Source organism: Hylobates moloch, unplaced genomic scaffold (genome assembly GCF_009828535.3).
Source record: "Hylobates moloch isolate HMO894 unplaced genomic scaffold, HMol_V3 SCAFFOLD_3, whole genome shotgun sequence".
NCBI classification, from domain to species: Eukaryota; Metazoa; Chordata; class Mammalia; order Primates; family Hylobatidae; genus Hylobates; species Hylobates moloch.
In genome coordinates, this window is record NW_026652278.1 from 53,499,166 (window position 1) to 53,526,831 (window position 27,666).

General features: G+C 40.5%; 1 protein-coding gene across 3 annotated transcripts in view; it reads left to right on the forward strand.

Annotated features, from left to right (window-relative positions):
• Window positions 1–12,165: 12,165 nt before the first annotated feature.
• Window positions 12,166–27,666, forward strand: part of UBE2D1 (ubiquitin conjugating enzyme E2 D1) — a 44,643-nt gene continuing 29,142 nt past the window's right edge. Inside the window, exons 1-2 of one of the 3 annotated variants that reach the window (XM_032137750.2) lie at window positions 12,329–12,385; window positions 26,844–26,986. Coding sequence is in view for 1 of the 3 variants with exons in the window: in XM_032137749.2 (XP_031993640.1) it covers window positions 12,362–12,385 (24 nt within the window). In the remaining 2 variants the exon portion in view is untranslated. Of the gene's footprint in view, window positions 12,386–12,949; window positions 13,069–26,843; window positions 26,987–27,666 lie in introns of those variants that run through there. The other 2 variants (XM_032137751.2, XM_032137749.2) reach the window with 2 other exon arrangements.

Consider the following 27,666-nt stretch of genomic DNA (forward strand, 5'->3'; position numbering starts at 1 on the left):
CTCAAGTGATCTGCCCACCTCAGCCTCCCAAAGTGCTGGGATTACAGGCGTGTGCCACCTCATCTGGCCGGAGAAAACTGTTAAATGGAATTGTAAAAAAGAAAAAAATGTATCTGAGAAGAAAGAACTCTGAAAAAGAGTAAAACACATCTATTATGGGAATAAAATTCTCTCTACATGTAACTTTCTGCTCTAGGATTACCACTGTCTCAATCCTTTTTACATCAAAACTTTGAAATGAGTTTATTAGGGATATTTTTCCATGAAACATTTTTCATTTTAGATAATAAATGATGGGATAAAACTGCTATATTTTCATCATTTTTAAAAATTTTATATAAATTAAATAATAGACCTTCCTTTCTTCCTCCATCCCTCCCTCCCTCCCTCCCTCCGTCTCTCTCTCTTTCTTTCTTTCTTTTACTTTCTTTATTTTTTTTTGACAGAGTCTTGCTCTGTCACCCAGGTTGGAGTGCAGTGGCATGATTTAGGCTCACTGCAACCTCTACCTCCTGGGTTCAAGCATTTCTCGTGCCTCAGCCTCCCGAGTAGCTGGAATTACAGGCATGCGCCACCACACTTGGCTAATATATATTTATATGTATGTATGTGTGTGTGTGTGTAGAGATAGGGTTTCACCATGTTGCCCAGGCTGGTCTTGATCTCCTGGCCTCAAGGGATCTGCCCTCCTCAGCCTCCCAAAGTGCTGGGATTACAGGCCAGACTTTCCATATAATTTATCAAAACATGTTTTTTTTCTTTGTGTTAACAAAGGCCATGAGCTAAAGCAGTGATTTTCAAACTTTTTTTTCAAATGTTGGAAGCCATTCTTTTAATAAATTCTAATGTGGAGTTCAAGAACAATAATAGCTCCCATTTTTCTGAACAAGCTCCATGTTCCGCATGTTGTGCTAAGTGCATTACACATTACCTTCTGTTTTTGTTGATCATACATAGTAGGTGCTATTAAACTAATTTTTATATGAGGAAGCTCACCCAAGTCCATTCAGATACTTTAGAAAAACAGACACATACTGAACTGCTCCAGTTACAGCTGGGGATGAGAGGGAATGGACCACATCCACATTTCTGCCCTCACTACCACCTTGCCCCAGCTCCCACAACCAGGTCCTAACTTTCAGGGTCTTTGTTGAAATCCCCCTCTGCCTCAGAGTGGCCCATCAAGAGCCTGTCGACTGGGTACTTTGCTGAAGAATGAGGGATGCAGCTGCCCTGTTTAAGAAGGGGTCTAGCTTCCCAGGGCCCCTCAGAACTTTATGAAAATAAATTATGACTAAGTAGAACCACAGAGGGATATTTTTTCTCATACTTCAGCAATCAAAAAAAGAAACAAAAAATGTTTAAACACTCTTCTGCTTGCTCTTTGGTGCTCAAAATTGGCTTTATTGTTAATGAAGAAAAATGGGCTACAAAATGGACAGGATCAGTCTTGAAAGAAATGCAGGTCTTAGAAGGATACACTTAACAGAAACAGCCTTGAAGGAAGCACAGGTCACTCCTGAGAAGTTCATTGTTGGCTCCACCACTGTTGAGGCTGTCTGCTCATTGCCCTTCCCAAGTGGTGGTTCTAACATAATTTCAAACAGAGACTCATTCAACACTGGGTTCGAACCCTGTGGAGATTTGTGGGGGACAAGGAAGTTCATGTATCAATCACAGGTCCCACCCTGGGAATGGTCCCCCTGAAATCTTATGGCCTGTAGCAGGACAGAATTGGGGATGTGGGGGTCAGATAATGCCAAAACCTGTGAGACAACAATCCGGACAGCTGTTTAGAAAATAAGTCACAATGAAGAATGCTTGTCCTACATGTGTGCCAAACACTGGTTCTGAGCCATTCATTCCTATCTCTCCTGATTGGGCTCTACCCTGATGATTCTGATTTTACAGTTGGTGGGACTGCCCAATCACAAAAGGAAAAGGCCCTGTTGTATATGAAGGCCTCAGTGGCCTATAAGCTGAGAACTGCCCCCAGGACACATGAGAGCTCTCACCAGCCCAAATAAAGCACCCACAGGTCAAAAAAGGTGGGGACATTGGATGGGGTGGCCCTCCCCAGAAACCACTCCTGGACAGCAAAGCCTCAAAGGCACAAGGAGAAAACAAAAAAGAGCGCTTCCTGTATTTGCAAAGACAAACACTTCTTCACTGAGTGGAGGAGAGACAAAATTGGCAATTGGCCGGCAGTCCCCAGCAGTACCTGAGAAATGAGGTCACTTTTGTTCCAGAGAGGGCAGACTGGTCTTGGCATCCCCTGCAGCGGAGCCAGGCTGCACTGGCCTCACTCCGCCAGGGCCAAGCTCATGGACCAGAGCCCCGGGACTCCTGGTAGATGTCCTGCTCCACTATGTCACCTCCACCAGGAATGCCTGAATCTTTTCACCAAACCCTTCTTTTCACTCTACTCTCTTTGAAATTTCTGATTGAATCCGCGTGTCAACTCCTTCCTTCAATGTCTTCGTAAATTCCCCGATTGCCGACTGTTGCTTGGACTCTTCCTCCAGGTCTGCCTTGGTCAGCAGCACACCCAGGGAGCTCTTCATCCGCCTCTTCCACTTGGCCAGTGATCCTCTCCAAAGACTTCTCCAAATCTGCCCCTCTCTTTAATTCACCCTCTTTTTCTGGACCATCTTCCCCCATCCCCCACCTCCACACCCCATCATGACCCGGGAACCACTCTGTATTTCGTGCGCTGACAACACCTGCTGCCTGCTCCGTATCCTGCAGAGACTTCTTAAATCTGAGCTTCTGAAGGCTGCAGGATCCCTGTGACCTCTTCCATAAGCTGGGCCGGGTGTGGGAGAACTGGGTTGCTGCAGCCATGCTGCGGAGTGACAGGAAGACCAGGCTTCGCATTGCTGTGGGTGACGATCACATGGAGCCCGGCTCCTGCGGCGTCCTCGCTCCTTCCCTGGCCTCGCGGAGCGGGGCAGGTGACGGGTCAGCCCCGGCGAACCGAGGCTGGGAGGGGTCGAACAGGCCTGGGCGCGGGCTCCCGGGACGCGGTCCTGGCCTGGCCGTTGGATAAGCTGCTTGGGCCGGCGCTCCCTGTGCCTCCAGCCAATCGGAGTTTCTAAAAAGTGACTCACGCTATCCTGAGGCACAGCCAGGGTGGAGAATTTCTACTTTACAGATGCTGGGGCTGGGGGATTTTGAGATCTTCTTTCCTTTCTTATTTGGTGGTATGGAACAGCATCCCCGAGTTGGAAGCTACATACAGATAGGGCTGTCCTTACAAAGAATCCCCAAGAAAGAGAGTGACGGTGATGAGGCCTGAGGGTTCAAATCCCAATGAGGGCAGAACTGACTTTAACAAAAGTTTTATTGAGATATAATTACCTACCTTAAAGCTCAATAAGTGTACAATTCAATGGTTTTAAGTGTGTTTAAGGAATTCTGCAATCGTCATCATAATCTAATTTTTGAACAATTTTATCATCCCTCAAAGAAACCCTGTACCCATGAGCAGTCATTCATTCTCCCCCAAACCTCCCTGCCCCCAGCCCTTAGCAAATACAAATTTACTTTTCAACTCTATAGGTTTGCCTGTTCTGGACGTTTTATATAAGTGAGGTTATACAATATGTAATCTTTTTCGGCTGACTGCTTTCACTTAGCATAATGGTTTGGGCTTTGTTTTTTTTTGGTTTTTGGAGTTGGGGTGGCTATGTTGCCCAGCAATCCTCCCGCCTCAGCCTCTGGAGTAACTGGGACTATGAGCATGTGCCACTCCTCCCGGCTGCATTGTGGTTTTTAGGTTCATCCATGTTGTAGCACAGCAGTCTCCAAACTTTTCGGCACTAGGGACCAGTTTCATGGAAGACAAACTTTCCACGGATGATGGGGTGGTGGTTTTGGGATGATTCAAGTGCATTACATTTATTTTGCACTTTATTTGCATTATTATTACATTGTAATATATAATGAAATAATTATACAACTCACCACAATGTAGAATCAGTGGGAGCCTTGAGCTCAGTTGCCTGCTACTAGGTGGCCCCATCTGGGGGTGATAGGAGACAGTGACAGATAATCAGGCATTAGATTCTCATAAACAGCATGCAGCCAAGATCCCTCAGATGTACAGTTCACAATAGGCTTCATACTCCTATGAGAATCTACTGCTGTGGCTGATCTGACAGGAGGTGGAGTTCAGGTGGTAATGAGAGCCATGGGGAGTGGCTGTGAATACAGATGAACATTCACTCACTTGCCCGCCACTCATCTTCTGCTATGTGTCCCATTTCCTAACAGGCCACAGACTGGTTGGGGATCCCTGTCGTAGCATATTTCAGTACTTTATGGCTTTTTGTTGCTGAATAATATTCAATAGTTTAGATATACCACATTTTATTTTTCCATTCACCAGTTGATGGACATTTGGGTGGTTTCCACTTTTTGGTTATTATGAATAACGTTGCTAGGAACATTCATGTGCAAGCTTTTGCATGGATATATATTCTCATTTCTCTTGGGTGGATACCTAGAAGTAGAACTGCTGGGCCATATGGAAACTTCATTTTTAACATTTTGAGGAACTGCCAAACTGTTTTCCAAAGTTACTACACCATTTTTCATTTTCACCAACAGTGTATGAGGGATCCAATGCCTCCACATCCTTTCCAACACTTGATATTGTCTATCTTTTTGAGTATAGCCATCCAATGAGTATGAAGTTTTATCTCGTTGATTTGCATTTCTTCATTGACTAATGATGAGCATGTTTTCATGTGCTTATCATCCATCTGTATATCTTCTCTGAAGAAATATTTATTTGAATCTATTGCCTATTTTAAAATTGGGTTATTTATCTTTATTTTATTGAGTTATAAGAGTTGTTTACATATTCTAGATACAAGTCCCTTATCAGAAGTGTGGTTTGCAAATATTTTCTACAAGTTTGTGGGTTGTCTTTTTTCTTCCTTCCCTTCTTTCTTCCCTTCCTTTTCTTTCCCTTCCCTTCCCTTACCTTCCTTCCTTTCTTGGTCTCACTCTGTCACCCAGGCTGGAGTACAGTGGCACAATCATGGCTCCCTGCATCCTTGACCTCCCAAGCTCAAGCAATCCTCCCACCTCAGCCTCCTGAGTGACTAGCTGAGACTGTAGGCACACACTGCCATACCTGGCTATTTTTTAATTTTTAGTAGAGACAAGGTCTTGCTATGTTGCCCAGGCTGGTCTTGAACTTCTCAGCTCAAGCAATCCTCCTGCCTAGGCCTCCCAAAGTGTTGAGATTATAGGTATAAGCCACCACACTTGGTCCTTTTCACTTTCTTGATGAGAACCAATCTTTAATAGTTTTGTAGTATGTTTGTTCTAAATAATTCCTATAAATTTGTCATGCCACTGTAGTTCATTATGTATGTTGATGTTCTCAGTTTCCTTGTTGTTACTTATATTAAATGCCTTCAAAGAGTCTCAAAGTAAAGGTGTCTGTGAATTTAGAGAAAGGATTTGAGAAGAAGAAATAGGAAACCTGTTATAGGTTTCCAAGAGGGTCCAGGATAAAAATGGGGGAACCTGGGGGCTTGATGTTGGGGGAGAAGCAGACAATGGAGATGCAGAGCCAATACTAGGGTGGGGAAAGGGATATTCATAATCTTAGGTAGGGTTAACACTAGTCACAATCCCCACCTCTCTTGTGCAATTGGCCTGTATTTTTTGGCCAGTACCGCATGCTCAATATAACACCTTTTATTCCATCAACTCTGATGAAATCAGAGAAGATTTAGGGGTTTCCCAAATATCTATGGTTTCTCAGATATGCGCTTGCAAATGTAATATGCTGTCTCTAATAAAATCATGAAGATTGAGACAGAAAATCTAGAAAATTAAACCGAAATATTCCTACAGGTAGCAACCATGATTAAAAGGGTAAAAGATACGACCTAGATGGAGAGTTTAAAGCACTGGAAGACAAGGAGGAAAGGAGAAAAATAACATTATTGGGTACTTATTCTGAACTCAGTGCTTTATATAGTCTGCTGTTTTCATCTTCTACCCCACTTTATAGAATTGGTATTATTACCATCATATTATTTAAGAAAAAACTAAGAACTGGAGTGGTTAAGAAACTTGCCCAAAGACATAAAGCTAATTAGCAGTAGAAACAGGATACAAATCTATGTTTTTATTCCAAGGTTGTACTCTTTCCACTTCATTAAATTAGCTATTATAAAACAGGATTATTTTCATTAAGTTGTCTAATTTTGTTGTTTGTTGCCTTAACTGCTAACTCTGTGTGGTAAGCAGTCAATTTGTAGGCACTCTTATTTACTCTGCTTCACCTCTGCCACAAGATTCACTTCTACTCTTCCTTCCTCCTGCGTAGGCTACAATTTCCTTCTCTAAAGAGAATCCTTTCTGTACCCTGGATCAATGATTCTCAAAATGTAATATGCATATGAGTCACCTGGGGATCTTTTAAAAATGCAAATTCTCATTTGGTAGTTCTGAAGTAGAGCCTGAGATTCTACAATTCTAACAATTTCACAAACGATGCCACTCAGTGGACCATACTTTGAGTATCAAGGGCTTACGCCTTTCCCTTAACACTTGCATTAACTTTTCCTTTCCCTCTGTGGTGGCCAGCCTCCAAGATGGCCCCTCATCTTGGATTCCCACATCCTGGTGCTCACATCTTTGTGTAGTTTCCTTCCACATTGGGTAAAGTTGACAGTGTGTGACTTCCAAGACATTGTGACTTCCAACTTGCTCTTTCCTTGGAAGAAGGAATAAGGGGGAAGCCAATTGTCGTGTTGTTAGGACACACAAACAGCCCTATGAAAAAGTCCAGATGGCCAGAAACAAAGGCCATTCTGCAGTCCATGTAAGCGAAGTGTTTTAGAAGTGGATCCTCTATCTCTAGTCAAGACTTCATATGACTGCAACCCTGGCCGACATTTTGACTGCAACTTTATGAAAGACCTCAAGGAAGAACCACCCAGCTAAGATGCTCACAAATTCCGGACCCACAGAAACTATGTGAGATGATAAATGTTGATTGTTGATTTAAGCTGCTATGGGTTAGGGTAATTTGCTTTGAAGCAATAAATAATAGACCCACTAACTCTTTCACATCTACCTTCATGCATGCAGAGATCACATTTGGAAAAATCACAGGCCCTCTTTTAGTTTCTATCTCATGCCCCTTCCTCACCAGCATTTTCCAAAGTGTGATAAGCACTGCTTGACTCCATTTAATTTACCCATTTATCTTTCACAATGTCTTCTTTACCCATGACCCTTCTTAGGTGATAACTGATGCTATCCTTGAAGGTAGCACCTCACTAATTCTGATATCCTTTTCCTGTTCCTTATTCCCTTAGATCCCTGTTGCAAAATACTTCTTCTTGCAGCTATTTTCCTACCTAAAGCTCTCACTTTTCTTGGCTCCCACTACACAAAACACTCTTGGTATTCCACTTACTTTCCCACCCATGACTCATCTTTTTCCTCATAGGTCTTCACTGTCGCTACTCCCCAAAGCCCATTTTCTAGTGCCTTCTATTTTCTCTGTCTTCCCCTTACCTCTTTGGGAAGCAATTTGTATCCTATGGTTTCAAAATCATTATCTCACATGATTGCTCTCATATCCATATTCTCAGCCCCATAGCTCTACCTACCATTAGGGAAGTTCCACTTGAATACCACATACATTTCATATATGTGTATGTCTTAAACTCAGTTTACCATTCTCCCCTCCAAAAGCTTATCAATATTAACACCTGTAACTCAATCAACCACTCACAAATTTAGAGTTCATATTTACTCTTCTATTTTTCTATTTCTGTATGTAAAAAAGCCAAGTTCCATGGCTTTTATTTTTTCTCAAAAAGTTCTTCTTTGGGTTTCTAGTTCTATTGACCTTGTACAGGCAGGCCTTTATTATTTTGGTCCTAAATACGCAATAGTAATTGAACTTGTTTCCCTTTCCTGATTTTCTCCTCATTCTATGTCCCTCCACTAGACTAATTGTCTATTTAATGCATCACTGTCACAATAATACTCTCCTGATACACAATCTCTTGTTGCATTTAAGCTCAATTTCATGTTTCTAAGACTAACAGTCAATGTTCTTCACTATCTGATCTCAACCATTGGACTTAGTTGTATTTCCTTGCTTGGCCTCCATGTTGAGCATTTCATACTTATGTCCATTCCACATGCATTTCCTTATGATAGGAAGTTCTTCACCTATTCTTTTGCTTATCCAAATGTGTCTTGCATTCAAGTTCTATTGTCTCTACAAAGTTTCCCTTACTCTCTGTCCATGGCAATGCCCTTTTGAACACCTTTAGCCCTTATCCTCTGCACCATTTGTTTTGCTTTAAGGAAATTTTCCTGAAATTTGTTGTTGCTGTTGTCTGCATGACTGACTGACTGACTGAATGAATGAATATCTTGCATTGCTACTTATTTGTTTTATGCATTTATCCTCCTACCATGAAGATTTTAAGTATATGGAAGGTAGGAACAAATATAATCTTTCTTTTGCATGTATTTTACCACCTAGTGCAGTATAATATCCCAGGGATAATTCAGAGGGCAAGGATTATTTATTGACAGTGTGGCCTGACACCTAGAAATCTGCATTTTTAACAAGTCTTGTACCCTCCTCCCCACCCCATAGGATTTTGATGTACTGCTTGTGAGTAGGGATCTTGTCTATTTTCTTTATCATGTGTCTTTGGTGCCTGGCATATGGTAAGCATTAAGTAACATTTTTGAATTAGTTATGCAGTTGATCACAAACTATGTTTTGAAACTACACCCTGGGAGAAAGAGTAGGAGATTAAATAACACACCGAACTACTATATGTTGCATATGTATTTGCATGTTGCAAAAATGTGTGTGAAATGTTTTGAAAAGCTTAAAGCAATTTTTTTTTTTTTGAGATGGAGTCTCACTCTGTCACCCAGGCTGGAGTGCAATGGCTCTATCTCGGCTCACTAAAACCTCTGCCTCCCAGGTTCTAGAGATTCTCCTGCCTCAGCCTCCCAAGTAGCTGAGATTACAGGCATGTGCCAACACGCCTGGCTAATTTTTGAATTTTTACTAGAGAAGGAGTTTCACCATGTTGACCAGGCTGGTCTCGAACTTCTGACCTCAGGTGATCCACCTGCCTTGGCCTCCAAAAGTGCTGGAATTACAGGCGTGACCCACTGTGCCCAGCCCATTTAAAGCAATCTTAAGGTGTAAACTATTATTGCAAGATGCCAAAGTAGATTTTTTTTAATAAGTGTTAATTTCTCTTTTGTTGGGAGGTAAACTGCCCTAGGAAAGACAAAAATAATCTTGTAAGCTTACTTTTTAGGTTTCTTTCTATTTATAAAGAAGAGAAAAAAATCATCACGGACCTTTGAGTTAGAAGGGCACCAAAAGTTTCAGCTCTATTCACTTTAAACAAATACAACATTTATTGCATTAGTTATGGGTGAGGAAATTGAGGCTTAGAAGGATTTGAAGATTTGCTCAAGGTGGAGATTCTCAGAAATGTCCTCAGATACCTGCATCCTAACTTCTTGGGAAGTTTGTTCTAAAGTTTAGACTCCAGAGCTTCACCCAAAACTTACTGCTAAATTAAATCCCTTAAAGGAAATCTGCATTTTTAGGAGCTCCTCTTATGCCTTCGAGCATAGTGCTTCTCAAACGCTAATGTTCATCTGAATGACCTAGGAATCTTATTAAACTGCAAAGTGTGATGTAGCATGGCTGGAGTGGGGCCCAAGATTCTGTTTTTGTTTGTTTGTTTGTTTTTGTTTTTCAACTTTTATTTTAGATTTAGAGGGTACATATGCAAGTTTGTTACCTGGGTGTGCTGTGTGATGCTGACATTTGTGGCATGAATGATTTTATCACCCAGGTACTGACAATAGTACCCAACAGTTTTTCAACCCTTGCCCCCTTGGTCCCCACTCTAGTAGTCCACAGTGTCTATTTGTTGCCATCTTTATGTCCCTGAGTGATATGGTTTGGCTGTGTCCCCACCCAAATCTCATCTTGAGTTGTATCTCCCATAGTTCCCATTGTTGTGGGAGGGACCAGGTGGGAGATAATTGAATCATGGCAGTGGTTTTTCCCTATGGTGTTCTTCTGGTAGTGAATAAGTTTCATGAGATCTAATTTTTTTCTTTCTTTTTCTTTTTTTTCTTTTCAGATGGAGTCTCACTCTGTTGCCAGGCTGGAGTGCAGTGGCGTGATCTCAGCTCACTGCAACTTCTGCCTCTGGGGTTCAAGCAATTCTCCTGCCTCAGCCTCCCAAGTAGCCAGGACTACAGGCGTGTGCACCACCACCCCAGGTTAATTTTTGTATTTTTAGTAGAGACGGGGTTTCACAATGTTGGCCAGGCTGGTGTCAAACTCCTGACCTCAGGTGATGCCCCTGCCTTGGTATCCCAAAGTTCTGGGATTACAGGCATAAGCCACTATGTCCAGCCAATATCTGATGATTTCATAAGGAGAAACTCCTTTTGTTTGGTTCTCATTTCTCTCTTTGCCTGCCGCCATCCATGTAAGATGTGACTTGCTCCTCCTTGCCTTCTGCCATAATTGTGAGGCTTCCCCAGCCACATAGAACTGTCCAATTAAACCTCTTTCTTTTGTAAATTGCCCAGTCTCGGGTATGTCTTTATCAGCAGCATGAAAATGGACTAATACAATGAGTATCTGATGTTTAGCTCCCACTTATAAGTAAGAATATGTGGTATTTCATTTTCTCTTCCTGCATTAATTTGCCTAGGATAATGGCCTCCAGCTGTATTCATGTTGCTGCAAAGGATATTATTTCATTCTTGTTTATGGCTGCATAGTATTCCATGGTGTATGCCCCACTTTCTTTATCCAGTCCACCATTGATGAGCACCTAGGTTGATTCCATGTTTTTGCTATTGTGAATAGTACCGATGAACATGTGAGAACATGTATCTTTTTGGTGGAATAATTTGTTTTCTGTTGGATATATACCCAGTAATGGGATTGCTGGGTCGAATGGTAGTTCTGTTGTAAGTTCTTCGAGAAATCTCCCAACTGCTTTTCACGGTGGCTGAACTAATTTACATTCCCATTAACAGTGTATAAATGTTACCTTTTCTCCTCAGCCTCACCAACATCTGTTGATTTTTTCACTTTTTTTTTCTTTTTTTTTTTTTTTGAGACCAAGTCTCACTGTCGCCCAGGCTGGAGAGCAATGGATCCATTTTAGCTCACTGCAACCTCCGCCTCCCGGGATTAAGTGATTCTCCTGCCTCAGCCTACCAAGTAGCTGAGATTACAGGCGCCCTCCACCATGCCTGGGTAATTTTTGTATTTTTAGTAGAGACAAGATTTCACCATGTTGGTCAGGCTGGTCTCGAACTCCCAACCTCAGGTGATTCACCTGCCTCAGCCTCCCAAAGCCCTAGGATTACAGGCATGAGCCACCGCGCCCGGCCAAGAAGCCAAGTTTTAATGGGTACACAAGTTCATAGGAATTGGAGAGTGGGGAGTGTGAGTTGACTATTAGTCAGGGACTGTCAACGGAAGGGAAGGAACCAACGATGGGAGTGAGAGCCCAGAACTCGGTGTTCGAAGCGGGTAATTTATGGGAGGGGCATACCTGTGAGCAGACAATGCACTCAGACAAGGAAGATTTGTACATAGGACGGAAGAGACACCTTTTTCCTCTGCAATAAGAACCAAGGAGGTAAGTAAGGGGTCTGATATGAGCTTGTGCATGTGTGCAGGGTGAGTGAGGCAATCCATATATTTGAGAAAAGACAGTGAAATCTTTAAAGGTAAAAATAATAAAACCAGCTGTGGCACCTATTGGATAAGGAATTACTAACTGATGATTTAGAAATTCCTTTATGTGCGTTAGGAGCTCATTTGTTATCCCCATTTTACAGATGCGCAGCCCCAGGTTCAGCAACTTGCTCTAAATGAGACTGTAGAGGCTAATTCCAGCCCCCGGCAGCTCTCACCTTAAGCTGCCTGGCTGAGGTCAGCAGTAAGTAACCTGGCAGCGTCCGGGGGCCTGCAGCCGAGGACAGGGCTGGAACTACACTTCCCAGTGTGCCAGGCGGGGCGGGGCGCGGCGGGGAGGGCGCAGGCTCCTTCCCAGAAGCAAAAGCGGAAACAAAAGAGTCTCGCCGGCGTCCCCGCCCGCACAGTCGCGCACACTCGCGCTCGGGCGCACACGGAGCAGGGACCGGCGCCCGGAGCGAGCCAGGGAGCGGCGAACCGGGGACCCACCGCGCGGAGCCAGCCTAGCTTCCAGCGAGCCCAACCCGCGACGACCCACGCCCCCGAGCCCCGCAGCCGACCCCTGCCGGCCGGTGTCCCCACCGCCATCCCTGACCCATGGCGCTGAAGCGGATTCAGAAAGTGAGTGCCGGGGCCGGGCCTGGGGCTGCGGGGCAGCGGCCCCTGCCCACGCTGACTCGGCCAGTGGTCCCGAGACACATGCGGGGAGAGCAAGGGATGGAAGGGTGGGCCGGGGTGCGGGCAGGGAGCTGAAGGCTCGGGCCGGGCCAGCGGGCACCGGACAGGTGAGATGGGAGCAGGGTCAGGTCCCAGGAGGCCGGAGGAGCTTGAAGGCTGGGGGCCCGCGCGCGTTCGCGCCGGAGCCGCTCCTGGAGCCCCAGGGTAGAGAAGCCTCCTGCGCGTCCAGACCGCGCCGAAATCTGTGCTTCACGGTCACGGCCGGGTTTTGCCCTCCATGGGGCCAGTTTTGACCCCTGTCATGCTGTGTTTTCTCCAGGCTGTTTCTTAAGCCTGTCCTCTTTTATGTTCTTGCTTACCCGGGCTCCCTGGGAGGGCACGGAAGGTGGGGTGGGCCTGCAGCCTTTCTCCGCGGAGCTGTCGGGTTGGTTCTTTCTCTCCTCTGCGGTTGGCTCTTGCTCGGTTGCCCGAATGGGCTAGAAAGCCCATTTGCGGCCAAGAAGCCAGGAGAAGGCTCCTGCCCCATCTATTTTGGTGCCTCTGCTGCTGCCACTTCAGGTCACATAGCTGTAGCGAAAACATAGTTGCTGATACACAACAAGATGACCTCCTGGCTGTGATTCACGGTGAGTCAAGCCAAACAGGTTTTTTTCCCCCTCATGATAAACTTAGATGTAAAGTTCGAGACACAACATAAACTGTCGCAAATAAATTGTTTTGATGCTTTGACACATGGGTATAGAATGAGGAAGAAATGTATATCTTCATGCAACAACTGTTTACCCATCTCAACCCTGTGTATGGAATTGTCTTTTTTTTTCACAGTATTTATTGCCACCATTTCAGATGCGAACGTCCTTCAGAATTCAGATTCGGGCATTTCTTTCTGTTCATTTTTATTTCTTGCTGGTCTGTGTACTGACCCACGTTTTAGGTTTTACAGTTACAGTTCACACTGGAAACACCGAGAATGTGTTTGTTAAATAGGGAGTGCTTTTCACTAAGTTAAGAAACAATGGACAGTGTATCTTGTAGTTGTTTCAGAAGAAATTGATGCCCACATTTTTATCCACTTTTTTGACCAGGAGTCCATTATAGCAATAGTATATGTTAGAGCAGTGATAGTGACGTACGCATTGCATTCTGACTCACCACTGGTGACATCTTTAGGTACAGAGGACAGCAACTTTTGGAGCCTGCCGGTTTTTTATTTTCAAATTCTGAATCTGTGGATCACCTGTTATTTTTTGTGCCATTTAAAGGTCATCTCATTGTAAAACATACAGTTAACAATCAGCATCAGCATTTATTAAGTAATAATGTTTTCTTGTTTGAAGGTAGCGCCATTACACATTGTTTTATATAAATATCCTAATTTTGAAGCCTCAGTCAGCATCTTTACCATACCTTGCATACTTATTAATGACGAAGTAATATTGGTTCACATTTGGATCAGAAAATGCACATCTTCCAAGGAAGTTTTCAAATTCTATTTCCTTCTTTCCTAGTTGTGAGAATTTTTCACATGATTTTGCATATACAAGAGCTTTTTAAATTTCATTGTGTTTTTTTAAGAGATGGGGATCTCACTATATTGCCCATGCTGGTCTTGAACTCCTGGCCTCCAGAGAGTCTGGGATTACAGGCACAAGTCACCATACCCAAGTAACAATAGCTTTTAAATGCTGTATAATTTGTCCACAGTAAGTGGATATTCAAAGAAATATGAACATTATTTGTAAATACCACCCTTGGCAGTTCTCATCAATCACCATGCTGAAGTAGTGTATTTGATTTATATTTATAATATGGCATGTGTTCAAATCTTTTCTTTTTAGTATTTATTGGTTATTAGTTTATAGAGTTGTTGAGTAAAAAAAAAAATTACTTATATAGAATTGATATCAAACGTGACAAATTGATATTTTGGAGAAGAAATTGGGGATGATACACCATCACATCTCTGTGTGTTCATTTTTGGCTTCCCTTTCTGATGTCAGGCAGATTGACTTACACAAATCTTCTTTCCATTAATCACACATTCAGACTAATCCCTCAAACCTTAGGGGTGATTATTTTGATTGATTCCCTACTTTTCTTCCTCCTTTACCTACCTCCTTGATTAGAAGCCAATTCTAGGTTAGATGTGCCACCTGCCATATGAGTAGTTACACCATCTTCTTTGATGTCATCAGTATAGAAATTCTTATTTGAATCTTTCATGTTCCAACAAATGAAGATGTATACTAATTTTTGGCCTTTCTTAAGCTCACTGAAGTATTACTATAATTTTCCTGTACCTAAAGTGGCAGGCCGTAGAGCTGTGTGGAACCTCAGATAAGTCTGCCGTAGTGTAGTAGAGGGTACAAGCAGGGGAACAGCTTCTAGGGCAGTGTCTTAGAATCACCTGTGGGACGTTTTCAGACTGTCATCACTTCTATAAATGGAGAGATGTTGAATCCCTCAGATGGGTTGGGGTGGAAAGAAGACTGAGAACCACTGATGTTCTGGCCTGTCCTTATTCAAGGAAGGATCCAGAGGCCTGGGGTGGAGGAGTGCTTTGTCCAAAGATAATCCTTTTTTTTTTTTTTTTTTTGAGACGAAGTCTCGCTCTGTTTCCCAGGCTGGAGTGCAGTGGCATGATCCCGGCTCTACTGCAACCTCTGCCTCCTGGGTTCAAGCAGTTCTCCTGCGTCAGCCTCCTGAGTAGCTGGGACTACAGGCGCACGCTGCCATGCCCCGCTAATTTTTGTATTTTAGTAGAGATGGGGTTTCACCATATTGTCCAGGCTGGTCTCGAACTCCTGAGCTCAGGCAATCCACCTGCCTCAGCCTCCCAAGGTGCTAGGATTATAGGTGTGAGCCACCACACCTGGCCAATAATCTCTTAATTGGCTTGGCATATTTGAGAATGTTAAAAAGTTCATGATTTCACATTTCTTCACAATGAAAAAGAATAAAGATGATTGGATTAAAATTATATGTAAAGACAGAGCATGGAGATACCAATGCTTAAAATATATTTTTGTACTAGAATATACTAAATATACTAGAATATACTAAATGATTTAATGCTCTGATTTAGTGTGCCAGTTTTGCATTCCAGCTCATAAATTTACACACCCATGCCCTATTTTTAAATACAGTGAAAGATGTTATCGCAGTCACCTAAATCATTAAAAGAAAAAAGTTTGAACAAAGTCTAAGGAAAGATACCTAAAACATGTCTGAAAAAAGGAGGACAGTTTTTCAGCTAGGTATCTATTTTCTAGAAATAATTTCTAAGTTGTTTCTTCTATCAATACTATTTTCATTCCTTGATATACTTTTTTTGGGGGGGATTATTTTTTAAATTGCAGGTGTTAATATCCCAATACTGAATGTTTTGAAAACTAAAGGGGGAAAAAAGGAAATCCTAAAACAGTCATTATCATCATCATAGATTTTATTTGATAAAGAATTTGAGGTAATGAACAGCCTACTAGCATTATGTGATGTGATACATTTATTTCCATTTTTGTCTTTTGAAAAGTGAGGAAGTAGAGTTTCGTTTTACAAATATAGCAACTCAGAGAACTATTCCTTAGTGCGTAGTTCTGGCCCCCAAATGGAACATTAGTTGTTTTTATTTTTTAATAGTCAATGTAATCTGAAACATATATAGAGAGATGTAGATTAAAATCAAATTTGATAAATGTTTTGAGCTGCTGAATTTTTTTGATTTGTAGAATTTTATGTTAAACTGTTTATGTCAATCTAGAAAACTTTGGGATACTTAACCCAGCCCTTTATGGACGGAGCATCAAATGGAAGAAGGAGGTCTGAGATTTTTTCTTGTTTTTAGACAGGGTCTCACTTTGTCACCCAGGCTGGAATGCGGTGGCACAATCTTGGTTTTCTGTAACCTCTGCCTCCGAGGCTCAAGTGACCCTCCCACCTCAGCCTCTTGAGTAGCTGGGTCTACAGGCCTGCACCACCACGCCTGGCTAATTTTTGTATTTTTAGTAGAGACGAGTTTTCACCATGTTGGCTAGGCTAGTCTCGAACTCCTGACCTCAGGCGATCCACCCGCCTCGGCCTCCCAAAGTGCTGGGATTATAGGCGTGAACCGCCTCACGCAGCCAAAGGTCTGGTTTTTATTCCTGGCTGTGTGGCTTACTAGCTTCATACAATGAGGCTAGTACATATTTTCCATACATTTCCATACAATGGATACGTATGGATTTCCATACCTATGAGGCTGCTGATCTCAAAAACCAGGGTGTATATAATCGTTACTCTGCCTTCTAAGTACTTGACAAATATTAATTGACTTAATTCTTAGTATACCCAAGAGGTAGAAACAGTGTTATTTCCATTTTACAGATGATGACACTAAGGCAGGGAAATATTGAGTAGTTTACTCATGATCGCGTTGTCTAGTAAGTGCCAATGCTATGATTCCAAAACAAACAGTTGGCTTCAATTCCACATTCTTTTTTTTTTTTTTTTAGTCTTAGAATCTTTTATTTAATACCTTCTCATGCCCAGTTAACACAAAAATAGTTGCAGTTACATATCGCTACTGAAAGCCACGAAACTGCCTATCTGAAGAGAGAGTCAAGGATCCTTCTCTTCCACTTCTTCCTTAGGAGAGAATGATAGTTTTTGGATATTGAAGAGAGCATTCACTGAGATTACTGAACTCGACAGATATTCTATAAAGCTTTCTGTCTAATGTAGCCAGTAGCCACATGGAAACAAATTGGGTATGAAAAGTTAGTTTTCAACCTTGAGCTTTATGAAATCTAAATATAGATCAAATATTGCTGATGAAAATTTAGTATCCAAATTGAGATGTGCTGAAGTGTAAAATATATACTGGAATTTGAAGACCTAGTATACAAATCTAAATAATTGTTACTAATGAGCTATTTATAAACATATTTTTATATTGATTAAATTTTGAAATGATGACATTTTGGATAAGCCACCTAGTCAGGCTAAGACTCATTTCCTTTCTCTGTAAAATGAAGGAGTAAATGATATCAGAGTAGATGGTGAACCCCCTTGTAGGACCTACTTGCTGTATTCTGTCTTTACATTCAGGTTCTAGAAAGCAGACCATGGGCAGAGCATTTTCCTCCTTGTTCAGGCAGAGCAAATTTGTGGGCTTTTAAAGATGTTAACATTGTTTCTTAAATCACTTTCCATAATTTAGTATCAGTAATCTGTTTATAGAAGAGAACAGCCACATTCCCTGACAAAGTTTTGTATGACTTTACTTTTTATTTTGCTTTTAAGCTTGGCTGCAATATTATTACTGAACCTGTGACACTTCACTTAAAATGTCAAATCTTTTAGTGGAGAGGTTGTTATTTCCTTGTCTTAATCTTTTTATGTGCCAATGATTGTGCCCCCTAGGCTAGCAAATAAAATCTGTCAATAAACTGACTGAACAATGCTATCCAATAGAAATACAATGTGAGCCACATTTTAATTTTAAATTTTCTAGTAGCCACATTTTTAAAACGGGAAGTAGAAGCAAGCAAAATTAAATTTAATATATCTTATGGAATTCCATGTTCTTAACCACTTCAGTACATAGCTTCTCTTATCCACATGAACTCGTATCTGCTGTATTTAAACTGGAAGACATAGAGTCAAATGGGTTTATGGGATATAAGTGCTTTGCAAACTGAAATGTTCTATACAAATGTAAAGTGGTGTTATAATTAAGACCTTGGCATATTTGATCATTTTCACTGACACGTTGCTCAAATGTGTTGATTGTACTTCGTAAATCTCTGCTCCAAAGTAACGCCTGCTGAGATCGTTTAACATTGTAAATCAGTAATATAACTTTGATCATCTTTGTTTCATCACTTTGAATTTCTCTCCTCCAAAAGGATTTTGAAACATTGGTTGTAGTTCATAAATGTTCTGTCAAAGTATCATTGCATTGTGAAGTTTTTATTTGAGATAACTGTTTTTGAATTGACAGAGTCATTTAGTTCCTGTAGTGGTTTTGAGTAGTAAACTGTTCATATTACGAGATAATCCAAGACTCCAGTTCTTTCTAGAAAGAATGATATAACTTAAAGAAGCACAGTATTTATGCATTTTGGGATAAATGGTTTTCCTTGAGATGAGAGCGAGATAGTGTTCTTTCTCTAATAAGCCACAATGTCAATTTTTTTTAAATCTTTGTACTTAAGCTCAATCTTTCTTTTGTCCCTGATACTGTATTTTTCTTTCTTCATCGCAATAGAGGTGTAAAAAAATGAGGTAACCTATGACAGTTAAAAAGTTCTGAGATTTCTTCTCTGTGGAAATAAATAGCCTAGAACTAAATAAAGCTGTTTATGCCTATTTTAAGAAGCCAGGCACATATGAAAACCAAACCTAGCAGGATGTGGGATTGCCTCCAGGAAAGCAAAATAGCGTCCTTACTCGCTTTAGTTCCCTGAAATACGCATAGAAAACATATGGGCCCTTTATTTTCATTTAATGAGTGCTACTAATAGAAATGATAAACCTAATATTTAGCCATAAAACTGAGTTAATGGTCATCTACTAATGTAATAGTCCCTGCTTTTTTAATAGTGAATAAACGGATTACATTGAATTAACAACAAGAATTGAGATACTTATCCTCTCTCCTCTCCTGTGAAATGCTGGAATAAATGATACTAGAATATATAATATGACCATATTTGCAGAGTTTGGGAATTGGAGGGGTGGGTCCTCAGGCCACCTTAGCACATGTGTCTGAAGGCAGGACAGGTTTTATTTCTGGCCCATCTTGGTCCTGATGGTCTCTGAGAAGCTAAGGTTTTTCTGTGCTTAATTTGGTTCTGAGATGAATCTGTGAAGGTTCAGTTTCACACATTAGACAATAACAGGCTGTTGTGTTCCAGGATTGTCCTTAGTATGGGGAGGAAGCTGCTATCTACAAGCATACAGTCTAGTGCTGTCTATTCCACCGTCGTGCTCTGCATCCTCTTGTCTTGCCTCTTTCTGGATGTATTTCCCACTGTCCTCTATTCATGTGGTCCCGTTTGTATGGCTCATCTCCTTTAGTGACACCACAGTTCTTATTTAGATTCCTGTTTTTTTTTTTTTTTTCAGACTTAAGAAACCTCTCCAGTGGGGGTGAGCTGAGGAGTTGGTTCCTTCACCTTAAGCTTCCTCAGATAATAATCTGATTGTTCTCATGCTAGGTGGCCACCCTCCTTATGTGAGCAGAGTTTGGGAGTAGTATGGTTGGATTGCTCTAGAGAAAACCAAGTGGACCTAACGAATGGTCTGAGCTCGTTTTTCTTCTCTTCTCTTAAACCAGAACATCTCTGGCTTGTGTTTTTGCTTCTCCCAAATTTTGCTGTATTTTGTTTTCACTTAAATTTAAAGGTATTTTCTAATTTTCCTTTTTATCTCTTCTTTGACCCTTCGATTATTTAGAAATACATTATTTATTTGCCATAAGTTTGGAGATTTTTACAGATAGCTTTCTGTTATTGACTTCTAATTCCATTATGGTAAGAGAACAAATCCCATCATTATTTGACTCCTTTTAAATTGTGGGGACTTGTTTTTTGTTTGTTTTTTTGAGACAAAGTTTGCTCTTGTCGCCCAGGCTGGAGTACAGTGGCGCGATCTCGGCTCACTGCAACTTCCACTTCCTGGGTTCTGCCTCAGCCTCCCAAGTAGCTGGGAGGATTACAGGTACCCACCACCACGCCCAGCTAATTTTTTGTATTTTTAGTAGAGACAAGATTTCACCATGTTGGTCAGGCTGGTCTTGGAACTTCTGACGTCAGGTGATCCACCTGCCTTAGCCTCCCAAGTGGGGACTTGTTTTATGACCCAGCCTTTCAGGTGCTCAACCACACTTTCGAATGAATGATGGTTAATAGTTTGTAGACTTCATTTTGGTATTTTCTCATTGGTATCTATTGACTGTAGGTTATTTCTAAGAAATGGATGCCAAACTAAAGTGTACACCTCCCCAGTATCTTTTTTTTCTCTTTTATGAGTTTCCAAACAGTTTAGTGAATAATAAACATCCACTTTTTAAAATGGAATAGAAAATATTAGTGCTTTGCATATAGTAAGGGTGTTGTTTCATGAAACTTTTGTTTTAGTTATGTATGTGTGTCTCTGTGTGTGTGTATACTAGGTTGTAATGTAAGATCTTTTTCATATTATAAATTGCTGTAAGGAAAGCTGGAAAATCACTGTTACATAACATGAGATCCTTAGGTAAAATTAATGTCAAAAATACATGCCATACAACCATACATATACATGTATACATATATAGGGAGAGCAAATGGATACATATACATAGAGACACACAAATATATTGATACACATATACACATAATGTAAACTGTTCTAGCCTTGGAAACATTTCCATTTGATACAGATTGTATGCATTGTTTTCTTCTACAAGTAGCAACATTTTAGTGACTGATGTACAACCATAATATTCAAGAATAATACTGGATGATACTAACAGTAGAGAATTTATTATGAAACACTTAAGTGCCCACTATATGCCAGTTATTAGGTATAGAGCTGTAAGAAGCAATATTTAATAACAAATATTTGGTAGGTATCGGTAGGCATGTTCATGTCTTACACACGTTTTAACAAATAGGCAGCTAGGTTTTCTCTCTTTTTTCTTCCATCTTTTTTTGGTTACTGTAAAGTAAATAGTAAGTTTTGATAATGGAGCACTCAAAATGCTCCATTTGCATATTTTATGTGAAAATTCTATTTTTTTAAGTTGTGTATAATTTCCTATCAAGTTTTTCTTGCCTCTCAGAGTGTCTTTAAACACAACGCTCCTGAAGGCTTATGAAGTAGTATTCATTTCTAACCTTTTATATGATATAAGCTCCTGAGAAAAGATAAGAATTCCTTCTCATTCCTTCACTCATCACACTTTTGTTTCTCTGGAGCATAGCTAAAAATGTGCAAATGGCCTTAATACAGTACTGGAGCATTGTTTGCTTCAGTGTTGGTTGAAAATAACGTGCTCTAGCTGTTACAGTGTTGAGGTGAGTATTGAATTGGGGTGGGAAGAGTGCTGGAGTAGAAGTCAGATGATCTGACCCTTTGTCCTACTTTGCTTTGTGACCTTGGCCAAGAGACTCATAGTCTTTATACTCCTCACTTGGAAATTTAATGGATTGAACTTGATACTTGCTATCATCCCTTCTGAATCATAATTTTAGGCAAACCTAAATAATGTATTTGCTGTTTTTTTTTTTGCAGCAAACAACAGTGATCACAAAAACAAACACTGAGCTTTGGCACTGTGCTCTGGAGCTATATTAGACTTGACTTAAAATTCCGTTTACTTTGAAATATCAGATTTGAAATAAATGTTGACATCTCTTAATGTATAAGGTCAATAAATCTTATTCTCTAAAGAGCAATTATTTATGATGCAAATAAAATATATTTCTATTATTGCACTGGTAACATAACATGCTTCTCTAATTCTATTTAGCTTTTTTCTATTTGACGGGTAGCTTTTGTACTTAAAAGATTGTTTTATCCACATATTTAGACAACTGCCATACACAGCTGCACAGCTGCCTTATTGGTAATAGTTTTTGTTTTGTTTTGTTTTGTTTTTTAATGACAAAGTCTGGCTCTGTCACCCAGGCTGGACTGCAGTGGCATGATCTCAGCTCACTGCAACTTCCACCTCCTGCGTTTAGGGGACTCTCATGCCTCAGCCTCCTGAGTAGCTGGGTCTACAGGTGTGCACTACCATGCCTGGCTAATTTTTGTATTTTTAGTAGAGACAGGGTTTTGCCATGTTGTCCAGGCTGGTCTCGAACTCCTGACCTCAAGTGATCCACCTGCCTTGGCCTCCCAAAGTGCTGGGATTACAGGTGAGAGCCATGGTGCCCAGCCTATGTAATAGATTTTTAAGATTCAGTGCTGGGCATGGTGGCTCACGCCTGTAATCCCAGCACTTTGGGAGACCTGGGCAGAAGAAACACTTGAGCCCAGGAGTTTGAGACCATCTTGGGCAACAGAGTGAGATCCCATTTATAAAAAAAAAAAAAAAATTTAAAAAATAGCTCAGCATGGTGGCACGTGCCTGTAGTCTCAGCTACTTGGGAGGCTGAGGTGGGAGGATCACTTGAGCCCAGGAATTCAAGGTTACAGTGAGCTGTGACTGTGCTACTGCACTTCAGCTTGTATGACAGCAAGACCCTGTCTCAAAAGATTCAAGTTAATGCATTATCGAACACCTTCTGATACAAGGCATATACTAAATGCAGTAAGGAGATGCTAGTTATGTAGAAAAACGGGTATCACCATTATCTAAGAAATTTAAAATTAATAAGTGTAAGAAAAGTCCTGTAACAACTAGATGGATTTAGGAAAGTACCAAACAGAAAATACAATATATTTAAACAGGAAGGGAGTCAAAGATGGGAGAGGCTAAATTTATTTGGGAAAATCAGGAAAAACTGTGGAGAAGATGGAATTTGATATAGGTTGGGAAGACTGGATAGCATTTTGAAAGACTTAGGGGAGCCAGGCTTGTAGAGGAAGCTACAGAAATGAAGACACTAGAATACGCTTGGCTTATTTGGGAAGGAGCTGATAATCCTGCTTTTGGGAATCGTTCAGAAACAGTAGACCATAAAGCTTCATATTGTAGACAATCTTGAAGGCCTGTGCTGAGAAATATGTACTTAATGCAGAAGATTGGGGAAGCCATTGAAGGTTTTTGAGTAATAAGAACTAATGCTTTTTTTTTTTTTTTAGACGGAGTCTCACTCTGTCACCCAGGCTGGAGTGCTGGTACAATCTTTGCTCACTGCAACCTCCGCCTCCCAGGTTCAAGCAATTTTCCTGCCTCAGCCTCCCAAGTAGCTGAGACTACAGGCATGCACCACCATGCCCGGCTAATTTTTGTATTTTTTAGTAGAGACTGGGTTTCACCATGTTGGCCAGGCTGGTCTCGAACCCCTGACCTCAAATGATCTGCCCACCTCAGACTCCTGAAGTGCTGGGATTACAGGTGTGAGCCACCACACCTGGCCGGAATGAACACTCTTAATCATAGGCATCCTTGCCCTCATCAAACTCAAGATTGTTTACTGTTTGTCATTATAATTTTGATTAATGTCATGAAAAGGGATGCATAGAGTATTCTAGGAATACAGCAGGGACCCATTGAAGGGTTCAGGGAAAACCTGAAGAAAATGATGTTTAAGATGAGACAAGAAAATAAAAGTAAACTAGATAAAATGAATGACTGAGGGAGAGAGTGTGTTTTGGGGAGGGAAGGTGATTAAGTATCTTCTGCTGAAAAGGAAGCCATGTTTGCAACTAAGGGCAAGATTAAAAGTCATGGCTGGTGCAGAGATCACTGGGGAAAAGTGTTGCAGATATGATGCTAGAAAGAAGTCACATCTTGGAAGGTCTGGTAAGTCATTTGAAGGACTTACAAGTCTTACTTGAAGGTGAATGGAAAACATCGAAGAGGTTTGACATGGCTCTTCAAGAAGATGATTTCGGCAGCAGTGTATAGGTAGAAAAATAGGCGGACAGTAGGTAAGTTAAGATATTGCACTTAAGTGAGATCCAAAGAGGGTCTAAGCTACAGTGTTAGCAGAGGACATTGAAAAGAGGGATATATGACAAAAATTACAGGGTGTTTGTACCACCTGGCCCTTTTGAGTTGGTGTGATCCATCTATGCCTACACCTTCTTGGCCTTTCAAATCAAGTATCACAGGCTCCCTGGTCTAGGCAGTCTCTTCAGATTCCTCCTCCTGTTATCAGTCTGGTCGCAGATACTAATATTGTCTGCCTGGCTGGAACCTTTGGGTTCTTATCCTAAAGTACCTGTCCTCTGGCTCATATCAGACTCTTCTACACGTTGGACCTCAGCTGTCCTATTTGATGGGCCTTCTGGGACCCTTTCAGAGGGAGGGATCTAGATAGAAGGAGAATCTGAACAATTTGGTACTTTTCAAATTGTGAAGGAGTGGGATGTGAAGAGAAGAATTAGATGGTAACTCCAAGGTTAGAGTTTGAATTACTAGAACGAATAAATGCATTTTTACTGTAAGACTTCATAAAACAGATTCAAATACAGCTTTTACTTGGCTACTTTGGATTTGTCTAAAATAGATTTTTATTTATGTAATTCCTCTGATGGAAATATTATATGTAGAGAGTGTGATCAAGAGTCCGCCATCTAAACAGGAAGCTGTGTTTGAAAGTAGAGGCAAGATAGCATTTTGGGAAATTGAGTCATTATGCCTGATGCAGAGAAAACTTCAGGAAAGTGGTTGAGATGTGAGGCACTGAGTAAATAATGTCTGTAGTTCTGACCTCAAGCTTTTATTCTCAATTACACTCTTTTTTTTTTTTTTTTTTTGCCCTGAGACGGAGTTTTGCCCTTTTTGCTCAGGCTGGAGTGCAATGGCACAATCTTGGCTTGCTGCAACCTCTGCCTCCTGGGTTCAAGCGATTCCTCTCAAGTAGCTGGGATTACAGACATGCGCCACCAAGCCTGGCTAATTTTTTATATTTTTAGTAGAGATGAGGTTTCACTATGTTGGACAGGCTGGTCTCGAACTCCTGACCTCAGGTGATCTCCCCGCCTTGGCCTCCCAAAGTGCTGGGATTATAGGCATGAGCCACCGTGCCCGGCCCTGAATTACACTCTTCATAGTTCACATTCAATATATATGACTGATGCAGCAAAGTCACATATTATTGCTTTCTTCATCTTTTTTGTGGCAGTTGGCTGCATTATTATTTTTTAAATAAACAGCTTTTGCCAGAGAGACTTGATCCAAGGAAACAGCAAAGCAGATAGGACCAGTTTATTGAAGTGAGTTTGGTTCCTATAACTTAATTAATTGGATGTTGTCAGCATTTTGAAGTCTTCCGGGAAGAATCTACATGGTTTAAAATCCAGATGTACTTTAATTCACAGGCTTAAAGAGGTTCTGTATTTGGAGACATTTCTGATGATCGTTTGACATCTTTCTGTTGAAACAGCTCTAGTCAACTGGATAAGGAGATCAGGGCCTGAACTGTAAGCCCATGAAATGTTTATTTACAGACAAACCAAATATAGCTTGTATATCCTTTTAGAGGCAACATGAAAAATGCAATCCAGTAAGAATCACCGTCTTGTTTTAGGAATCTTGAGGTAAAGATGGTTGTGTCATGTTAATTAATTGCCAGTTGAGCCAGGAGTTTTGAAATAATGCTTTCATAGGCTTTGGACTCAATAATTTAAATTTTGGGCTGTAAGTCAGCCTCTTGCATGGACTGTTTAATGTCCTTTACACACACCCAGTGGGGTATGTATTATGTCTATTATGGAGATTTAGATCTTCTGACTGTTGAAGCTAGAAAACAACAAAGCATTTTCAGTCTGGTCAGCATAATTTTTTAGGGAATATTTACTGCATTGTGTCATATTAAGTTTTATGGTAAATAAGGCAGTTCTCACTTGTTTGCTTTTATTCTCTTCTCTTCAGATTGGCCTGTTACCCTTCTGGGAGCCAGGAGATTAATGCAGGCCCCTTCTCTTACATTCCCTTCTTTGTTTCCTTTTATTTGTTTACTTTGTTTGAATTAGGCTGCCTCATCTACTTTTAGATTTTAAGTCCCCTAGAGGCAGGGATTGTGTCTAGGTTGGTTTTATGGAGAACACTCAGCATATTGTGGGGGTGTTATAAACATGCCATCTGTGGCAATTTAAAATTCAGTTTCAGACCTTTCAGTACTTTTCTTTGTGTCTAGTTGTTTATAGAAATCTGAACTAGAATAGAGGTGCTTAGCAATGTAAGGCTATATATAAATCCATTAAATACAAATTTTTGTGGCTTAATTATAAGTGCTTTTATAGTTCTAGTCATTATATAAAGACACTATCCTTTAATTTACTGATCATTAATATCTTATATTTTTATTTTAAAATTTAGATACTCCTAGCTAGTTTTTTAATTTGAATATTAATCACATTAGAATAGAAAATTGCTTCATTGGCACAGACTACTTTTTTCTGGAACATACTTTCACCAGTTTGATGATATTTATTGCTTGATCTGTTTAGGTATAGAGTTGACTTGTTCTAAGCTTATTTTTGTCTCAAAGGGGAAGAAGGAAATAGAATCAACAATGCATTTCAATTTTAGATTAAAAGTCACTGGAAATGAAACCGAAATACTCACACAAAATATATGTGTGCTTCTATAATGAATTCTTTTCATATACAGAGTACTAGTCTTATTATTTGATAGCCATCTTTTCCATTGTATGAATTCTATAGATCCTTGCCCGTCTTTTTATGTTATCATTATGTTATTCGTTGTGGCAAAATACATTTTAAAAGTTATAATGTAAACTTTTTGTTTCAGTTATACAGACATAAAGTATACAGCTTGACCAATTTTTACAAAGTGAACAAACCTGTGAAACCAGCACCCAGCTCAAGAAATAGTATTACAAGGACCCTAGAAACCCTTTCTTCTCCCTTCTTAGCTTTACCTCTGTCATCAAGGTAAATCACTATTCTAATCTCTATCACCATACATTACTGTAGCCTGTTTTTGAACGTTATTTAAGGGGAATCATACAGTATGTATCTTTTGTCTCTGGCTGCTTTTGCTCACCATATTTGTAAGATTCATCTATATTGTTGCCTGGAGCTGTAGTTCATTCATTCTTACTGCATGAGTATGCTTTGAGTTGTTCGTTCTACTGTTGGTGGACTTTGGGTTGCTTCTGGTTCATTCTACTGTTGGTGGACATTGAGTTGCTTCTGGTTTGGGGCTATTACAAATAATGGCACTTTGGCATGCATATCCACTTTTCTGTTGGGTATATACTTAGCAGTAGAAATGCTAGGTCATAGAGAATTTCTGTGTTTGCCATTAGTGGTTACTATCAGTTTTCCTCTTCCACCAGGAGTTCCAGAGTTCCAGTTGCTTCAAATCTTTGCCAACACTTATACTCTCTTCTATTTCATTTAAATCATTGTGTTGGATATGTAGTGGCGTAGCATTTTGGTTTAAATTTGCATATCCTTGATGACTAATGAAACTGAGCCCCTTCTGATATATATATGTATTGGCCATTTGGGTAGCTTCTTTTGCAAAGTGCCTGTTTAAGCTGCTTTTTAAAAAGTTGATCTGTAGGAATATCTTTTACATATTCTTTTTTTTTTTTTTTTTTTTTTTT